This window comes from Lethenteron reissneri, chromosome 44 (assembly GCF_015708825.2).
Source record: "Lethenteron reissneri isolate LAM-NWPU_2019-01 chromosome 44, ASM1570882v1, whole genome shotgun sequence".
In the NCBI taxonomy this organism is placed as follows: domain Eukaryota; kingdom Metazoa; phylum Chordata; class Hyperoartia; order Petromyzontiformes; family Petromyzontidae; genus Lethenteron; species Lethenteron reissneri.
The window spans coordinates 7,573,318-7,582,206 of NC_083822.1; the positions used below are offsets into that span (position 1 = coordinate 7,573,318).

Consider the following 8,889-nt stretch of genomic DNA (forward strand, 5'->3'; position numbering starts at 1 on the left):
CAGATATAATGGTCGCCGATGCCCCTGTGTCAATTAAAATCCGCACCTCTACCCCATCAATGTGACCGACCACGACCGAAGATCCCGCCGACGCAGCAACGACACGATGGGCGAGCTCCGACCACTGACCCGGTTGGAGCGCCCGCCGCATTACCGAACAATCGCGCGCGACGGATGGGGAATTTGGAGCCCTGTTTAGTTGGGCGCGTGAGTGTGTGTCGGATGTGTGCGTGGGCCAAACGTGTGAGGTGCCGCGACTCGCCGTATTTCTCTGCTGGAGCTTGGGAGGAGACGGCGTGGCGTCCTGACGAGGTGTCGCCCCGCGCTGACGGGGAGCCCGGCATCCTGACGCAACGTGGCCTTGCAGGCCACAGTTGTAGCAGCGTGTGAGCGCCCCCGATGTCCTGGGCTGCTCCTGGCGGCTCGGTCCATTCCGAGCCTGTGGTACTGCCGCTCTCCATTCCCCTCGCCGCTCCACCCCGCAGACCTCCTCCGATGGGAGGGCGGTAGCCGCCATGGCATGGCTGGCCGCCCCCTTTGCCGCCTTTCGACGAAGGGACCGCAAGCCCCCGTGGATGTGGCGCGCGACCAGCAGGGACGACATCTCTGAGTCGTCTTGAGCCAGGACGTTGACGTCCAGCTCATCAGCGAGTAGCAGCAGCTTCTCAGCCACCATGGCATCCACTCCTTCCTCGTCCATCCTTGGGAAAGCAGCCTTCGCTAGAGCCAGGAGAGCAGTCCGGAAGGCCAGAGGTGATTCGTTGGTGCCCCGACGCCGATCGTGGAAAAGCTGCCTGCAGTCCGAAGGCGGCCCATAGACGGCTGACAGCAGCTGCAACGCCAGGTGTAGGGTGGCGCGCTTTTCCCTCGGCGCCGAGGTGAGGGTAGCCAGGGCGTCGTTGTCCAGCATCGCTGGCAGCGCGCGTAGAGCCTCGGCGTCCGTCCAGTTCGCCATCTCCTGATGAGCGATGAACCGTCTCTTGAAGCCGCCCCAGTCTCCGTCTGCGCCTACGAATTCTTTCAGAGGTGGCAGACGCTGCTGCAAGGCGACGTCCGTGGCTGTAGATCGCTCTCCGTCGCTCCCCGCCGATGATACAGTGTGGGCGGGCTGTGCACATGGCATCGCCGGTCGCTCCGATGTTGACGCGCCGGCCGGTGTTGATGATGTCACGGCTTGTGCTTGGCGCTCAGCAGTCACGTGACGCGGGCCGGCCCCGCCGTCCGCTCGCACTGTAGAGATGGCGGGAAATTTAACCGCCAGCCGCGTCGGGGTGGCGGGAAACGTTGCCGCGCGCCGGCTGCTGTCGTCGACCCGCGCTGCCCCTCCAGCCCCCAGCCGCGTGATCTCCTCCAACGCAGCGGCGGCGGCGTAGAGCAGTTCCGCCAGGCGGGAGTGGGCCAGCCGGAGTCCTTCAGCCGACGCATCCCCCCCCTCTTGTCGTAGCGGCACGGGCGTACTTAGCCCCGGCTGCTCCGATCCGACCCCGGCCATCTCTGGTGTTGAATCGGCCGCGGCGTCTTCCATCTCCGACTCCTTGGTACGTGTCGTCCCTCGTGTGTCCATCGTTTGGACGTTTTACTTCTGACACCAGATGTAGTAAGTATATGGAGGCTTGACGACAGGATCGGAGGCACACTTATTTATTACACCAACACAGTTATTTACAGGTCACTGGGCTACAGGGATTTCTCGACAGCTAACCCCTCTAACCTATACCAATTCCTCCACTACGGGACTAGGGGAGGCTATCTGTCCCAGCTTGGTTAAGCTGGGATCCCGGCTCCCTGAGTCACCAGACCAGCTTCGTCTGGGCTCTCGGGGCCACGCCACCGGCTTGCCCTGGTCGGCCCTTATAAGGACAGCGAGCCAGGGGAGCTCTGGGGCCTACACTAGCTGGTCTTCCGTCTTCTCTGGTTATAGCTGAGTCCCGACCCCGAGCCCTCGAGCTCATCACCTTTTATAGGACTCGCCCCCGAGGGGGGGCCCGTGGGGGATACACATGCGGACGTCGGTGCTAGCGCCACCCTTGTGTACGGCCGTAACCCCGCCCATTGTGTTTGTTGGCCATCCGTGGCCATGCATAATCACACCTCAACATTCGTAGCCATGCGCAATTACACCTCTACACTTGTGTAATTTGTAAGGGCGCAGTGACACAGACCTATTTAATTGTAAGGTTATAATCCCTTGTTCATCATGACGTTCTTTAAACTTCTATGTCTCAATCGCGTTACAGAGATTGCGTGACGTGAGGGTTCTGCCTTTGTAGTGAGGGTTGTAAGTTGACGCCGGGGGGTGTCCATTTGGAGGACGTCACCTTATAATAATTATTAATGAGGGGGGCTGTTCGATGGAGTGACGTCACTTGCTCATGATTACTAATGAGGGGGAGGGTGCTCCATGTGGAGTGACATCATCTGCTCGTGATTATTAATGAGGGGGGGGGGTCCATGTGGAGGACGTAACCTGTTCATGATTATTAATGAGGGGGGCTGGTCGACGTGGAGTGACGTCACAAGCGTTGCACACAGACATTCTTCGCTAATTATAGTAAGTAGTAATAATGGGGGGGGGGTGTCCATTTGGAGGACGTCACCTTATCATGAATGTTAATGAGGGAGGCTGGTCGATGTGGAGTGACGTCACGAGCATTAAGGACACATTCCTGGGTGATTATAGTAGGTATGACGTCATAGCATGGTTAACACCCACTGTAATGCAGACAGGTATCTTTAATGTTAATACACCTGCAATATGAATTAGGGCAGCCGCTGGATTCTGCTGCACATGACAACGAGGCCATGCTATTGTGATCATCATACAAGTGGCCAGTTGGCTCGGCGGAAGAGCCAACGGCTCGCAGTTGGAAGGTCGCGCGTTTAAATCCTGGTTGGGGTCGACTCAGCCCATCATCCCTTGCGGAGAAGTCAAGGGTGGTTGTCCAATAGAAAAACTCACCCCGACTAAAAAAATTTGAATTTCCACCATAGGCTCAGGCTCGAAATGGGAAGTGAGTTTCACTTCAATGGTCATTTGAGCAACAACAACAAAAAAAATACCACTTCATAACTTTTGAAAGATACAATCATTCTGCTTATAACTCAAAAGTATTTTTAAAAAATCAGTATCCCCGAAACTATACAAGCACACTGTGTGTGATTAGATCTGTTTGTTATGGAAGACGCCATCTACCGTTGAGACCAGAATCCATTGCAAATCAGTGGCTCCCACGGTGATACTCGTGCCATGGGAAAATCACGTGCCAAGGGAAACTCCTGGCTATGGACCCCGATCGTCTGCCACGGTGCCTCACCGTGCTGGAGCCTCCTCCGCCGCCGCTGCCACCGCCGCTGCCACCGCCGTCACCACCGTCGTCACCGCAGCTCTTGTTCGTGTCCAGAGACACTTTTCCCGTCATGATGTCGACCTGCGTCTGCAGGGCCACTCTTCTGGCCTACGCTCAAGAGCATTTGTGAAGACAAATCACATCAGGAGAGGGATTAGCTTCTTTAATAGGCACCATTATTCGTCATGTCTTTTATGTATTTGCTGGTGGGAAGCCCTTTATAATAGTCTCGCGTATGTTGGCAATGTGTTCAGGAGCTAAATGCTAATGTCGAGGTTCGATAGCCAAGACGAGAGGACTTCAGGAGAGTTTGTATCGTCCTTCTATTTCTCCGTTAAAGCAGTGCATACTCCAGTGGTGGTTTCCTGTATGGTCCATAGTTTGGGTTGCATGGTGACAGTGCCACTGTGGTTAGTCTTTAATTTTCCATTCATCAAAGAGATGTCCACATCAGCCTGTTGATGTTCCGATGCGTTTGGGGGTTCCACCACTGTCTTATAGGAGGTATGTCAAAGCCAAGAGTTGAAATGTTTGGGTCTCGACTAAGGTATTTATTCTAGACATCCGCATTGTTCCACTCCGAGGCCCATTGAGTTTGAGCAGCGTTCAATCACCTCGAGAGCTTACGCCCCGATACACTCCCTTGAGCACTCCACACCACTGAACACACCCCCTACTCCCAGCGGCACATGGCCTACACGTTGTACGATTAAACAAATAATTTAGTGATGCTGCGTTGGCAGTGGTGAAAAAAAACAACAGAAATAACGACACTGAACACGTCCATCAATAAAAGTAAAAGTATATAATAGGCGACATGTTAGACAATGACCCTTGTTCATAGCACAGAGAGAGACCAGAGATATAACTATGATATCATTTTTATCTTAAGGCAGTGATAACACTGCACTGAGTTTTTGTTACATGTAGTATGATGCATACACATCTCTTGAAATGCCACCAATGTAAACTTAAAAAATAAAAAATTTAAACTATCAACGATTTTTATTTTACAAAGGCCCACTGAGCTCTTTAGCTCTTTTTCAGAAGAAACCTGGCTCCAAATGACAGCTCAACGAAGTGCCTTATCACGTGGAAATGTATTATTGTAGCCAGATACTCTAAATGCATGTTTATAAATGTGGAGGGGAAAACCGGAGAACTCGGAGAAAAATCCACTCGAGCACGGGGAGAACATGCACTCCAAATATACACGCGTCAGGGTCGGGATCGAACCCACTACCTCCTGTATACCCAGCGAGGTGAGATAGTTAACATCTCACGACCGTGTAAGGGATAAAATTGGGGGGGGGGGGGGGGGAAGGTATTTTTTATAATAGCAATGCAAAGAAAGTGAGGCATTCAGGCAGATTTGACCGAGCAGAACCCTCACCAAATCAAATTTCTCCTCTTCAACATTCCCGGGTTTTATGGTGACGAACTTTACGTCATTGTCCACGACGCACTCCTTGACTTTCTTCAGCATCTGGAAAGGATGGTGTCAAACAATTGGCAACATAATTATTAAATCATAATTCTAAACGCAAATAACAGAGTTTTAAAAATAAATCAGTGGCACATTGGTCAAGAGATTCTGCGTGCGGTGGGGTAAAGTGTGGGTACTGCAGCCTCTTTCAAGACGTCTGGCCAGTGTGGAAGAGGCTGAAAAATCCCTACTAGAGGGCCTTTCTAGAGCTCTCTCAAGTGGATGCCCCATCCACCAGCAGTGGTGTGAGCAAGCAATGGCAGGGCTGCCCCTTTAACCTGTAACCTACATTAGCCAGACCACAACTGCCCCAAAAACCTTGCTTCATTTAACATTAACTCAAAGGATATTTAAATGAATACTGACAATCACCCCAACATTTTACCGTCAAGAAGTAACATATAAAATCCTTTGTGTCCCTGAGCGATGCTCAATTATTCCAAAGTGGGAATGAATAATTAAGGATGCTTGTAAGTTTGATTATTTAGTTTGCCAACTGCCATTCAAAATCAGGGGCTTTTTAACACAATACAGCACTTACACTCCTCCTGGTTTCTCCTTGATCTCTCGGACTGCCGTCCGTCTGCTCATTCTCTGCCAAATTATCAGGGTCATTGGACTTCTTTCTGCCGCCAGCCTTTGCACGCTTCACCCCTTTGGATCCGGTCCCTGCTCGACATTCGTTGCTGCTCCCCGATGCATCTGGCGAGATGCTGCTGGCTTTCCGTGGCCTTTTGCGCTCGTTGGGTTTACACGGAGCTTCGCCGTCCAAAGCGCCAACAGGCGATTGTTTTTTCTTGCCCCTTGTCTTTGGCTGGTGCTCATGGGCCGCAAGCAAATGGTCCTCTTCGCCCGCTACATCCACGTCCGCGTTGGTGTCCTTCGTTTTGCGCTTTTTTGTTTTTGATTTCGGTGCCTTGACGTCAGCCTTACCCGTCGCATCGTCATGTTCAATTGTTTTTCTTTTGTTCTTTTTCTTACATTGCTCGAGATTGTCTGTGCAATCGTCGGAATTTGACTGAAGTTGACCCTTTTTTTTCTTCCGTTTGACAGTGTCACTATTTTCATCCGAGCAATGGTGGGCATTATCAGCATGATCAGCTTCAGACTGCACATCTCCTTCACCCGTATTATCTAATTCCTTCTGGTTATGACCCTCACTTTCAGACTTTGACCTTTTCTTTCGCTTACACACCACTGCCTTTTTAACACCATTTGTGTTTTCATCTTTCCCCGTATCCCCATATGTGTCTGAGAGACCATGCGAGTCATTGATTGTTTCACTGTCACCCAATTTTTTTCGCATCTTCTTTTTCTTTTTAGTTTCTTGACGCTTTGGATCCTCTGATGATGCATCGTCACCTCCACTCTGGTCCTCAATTTCCTGAGTTTTTTTCTTATTTTTGAACGCCCGCTGTTCCACGACATCTTCACAGTTGGCCAGTTCGATGCTTTTGTTCTTTTTTTTCTTTTTCCCTTTCTTCATCACCGGATCAACAGTATCTTCATCGGCCTTGTTATCGTCGTGCTTTCGTTTTCTTGTCAACGTCTCATCAGGACACCTCCTCGTGCTGCCGCCTTTTCTTACACTTCTTGGCCTTCTTTTTTGACATTTTCAATTCAGGCACGCCATCTTCACAAGACTCGGCTTGATATTCCAACTCTTCCGTAACGTTTCCCTCACCTTCGCAAGCATCTTTTTGTTGCGGAGCTTTGGAAGTTAGACTCTTTTTTCTTGCGCCTTTACACTGCGAAGATTCGGCAGAGACGTCATCAACATCTTGACACGTCTGTTTCCTTTTCTTGATTTTCTTTACTCGATCCAATACTTCTGGTTTGGAGGAATCTTTTACTTTACCAGCCATGCTTCTGCATGCCCTAACTGCAACACACACCATATTGCAAATACAATGCATTAACAGTGTCCGGACAATGACTCCACCACCGTCCAGTAACTCTTCCTCCAACTCATATTGGCGTAAAGCCTCGGCAACATCATTGGGTGTTTTAAACTGGAACTCATAATGGTTTGTGAAAACCGCTCAAGCCTGAATTTATGTGGCACATGGTCCATGATTTGAGCCACAGCAGTGGCACGCAACAATCTGCTCTTGAAAATAAAATCCATTGGTTGTACTTTATCATACGTGTGGATGTTCAGAGCTAACAAGAAATAAGAACTACCTAATGTCATCTTCTTGGTTCTTTCGGTAAAGTCACGTAGAAGGGAAATAATAAAATAAACATAATAAAATACAATTCTCACAACGTTTCGGCCACAACGCAAGCAGCCGTCCTCAGGTGAAGAACAGGTCTGTCGAAAAGACAGCGTCTGAATGAACACCACCAAGCTTGGCAGCGTATATTTAAGCTGGGTTAGAGGAAGGGCGCCTTGACAAAGGAATTTGCATATCAACAGAGGAATTTAGCATATTTATGGAAAATGCAGATATGGAATTAGTCACTACTTGTGGAATGCGTAGGAGGTGGGGGGGGGGGGGTCTCAAAGTCATATTATGCCCGTGCATTATGTAGGATTACCAGCAACAAAGGGAGGAAGCTTAAATATACGCTGCCAAGCTTGGTGGCGTTCATTCAGACGCTGTCTTTTCGACAGACCTGTTCTTCACCTGAGGACGGCTGCTTGCGTTGTGGCCGATACGTCGTGAGAATTGTATTTTATTATGTTTTATTTTTATTATTTCCCTTCTACGTGACTTTACCGAAAGAACCAAGATGATGAATCCCTGCAGTCACGAAAGCTTTAAATCGAAATTTACCTAATGTCATGTTAAAATGGGGGAAACTTCATATTTTAAAGGTGTAACTTAAAGTACAACATTCAACTAGTAAGTTGGACAAACCATTTCAACAAACGTGACCAGACCAATCTATGTATTGTACACTAGCCTGGATTAATACACGGCCTACGCAAAGGGTGGGGGGAGATGCGTGACGTCAGCAGGCACACTGCGTGACACTGCCACATTCGGGTGACATCACAGATGTGACGTCACCGCTCACTTGCCTTGCAAAATATATGTATTATTGCACCCCCCCCCCCCCCAAAATACAAAAGTCTATTTTTATACTTTTTGCATTGTATATAGTCTGGAAACTACCCACATGCCAAATTTCAAGTTTGTTGCATGTCGGGAAGTATGTTAAACATTTCGAACAGACACACATTCACAAATTTCTCTTGTATATATATTTGTACATTAAGCTAAGGACACACCCCACGGTATCCACTACATTTTGATGAGGCTCTTAAAATAAGAGTGCAATTATACCATGGTAGAATTAACATTGCACTCCAAAAATAATACAATTATGCGGTAGTTCTTTTCTAATACCGTAGTAACAATATTTAATTAACCATGAATAATCCACTGCTGTTCTAGATTTGACGCTTTCGTGACTGCAAGGATTCATACTCTTAAGTTTTTTCGGTAAAGGCACGTAGGTAATAAATAAATAAAAAACAAAAAAATAATAATAAAAATAATATAATTATTTTATTTATATTATTGTTTCAATTATTTGCAATATTTAGTTTATTATTTATTTATTAGCTACATGACTTCACCGAACAAAACTAAGAGTATGAATTCACCGCTGAATGAATCTCTCCCCTCGCGCCGTCAACGTCTCTCGTGGTCCTGCATGTAACAATCCACACAGCGTCTGCACACCAGGTGATCTCACGGCTCATGGACATCTGTGAAAAAGAGCTCCATAGCTTATCGGATTCCTCCGGTCGAACGAAAGACTCTGCGGTGGACATCCTCGCGGGCGAGTAGGCTGCCACTTACTCGGTCTCAACCCTGTACGCACGCGGACTTTTACACCCCCCCCCGAATCCTATAGAACGGCCGATATATAATCCACGCAGAAACGATCAAAGATTAATAACATTAACGTGATAATTGTTTTTTTACCCTTTTATCTGGCAACAAAACTGACACCTTTTTTACGAGGAGTCATGTTTGCTTAGACCACAATACCTGCAGTCATAATGCAAACAAAAAACATAACTCTGATAATGTATGCACT

General features: G+C 48.3%; 1 protein-coding gene across 1 annotated transcript in view; it reads right to left on the reverse strand.

Moving 5' to 3' along the window:
* KNOP1 (lysine rich nucleolar protein 1) overlaps positions 1–6,554 on the reverse strand; it is a 15,201-nt gene extending 8,647 nt beyond the window's left edge. Inside the window, exons 1-3 of the mRNA XM_061570130.1 lie at positions 5,375–6,554; positions 4,741–4,833; positions 3,315–3,455 (exon numbers count right to left, since the gene is read on the reverse strand). Of these exons, the coding sequence (XP_061426114.1) occupies positions 3,315–3,455; positions 4,741–4,833; positions 5,375–6,319 (1,179 nt within the window). The 5' untranslated portion in view covers positions 6,320–6,554. The remainder of the gene's footprint in view (positions 1–3,314; positions 3,456–4,740; positions 4,834–5,374) is intronic.
* Positions 6,555–8,889: the final 2,335 nt, after the last annotated feature.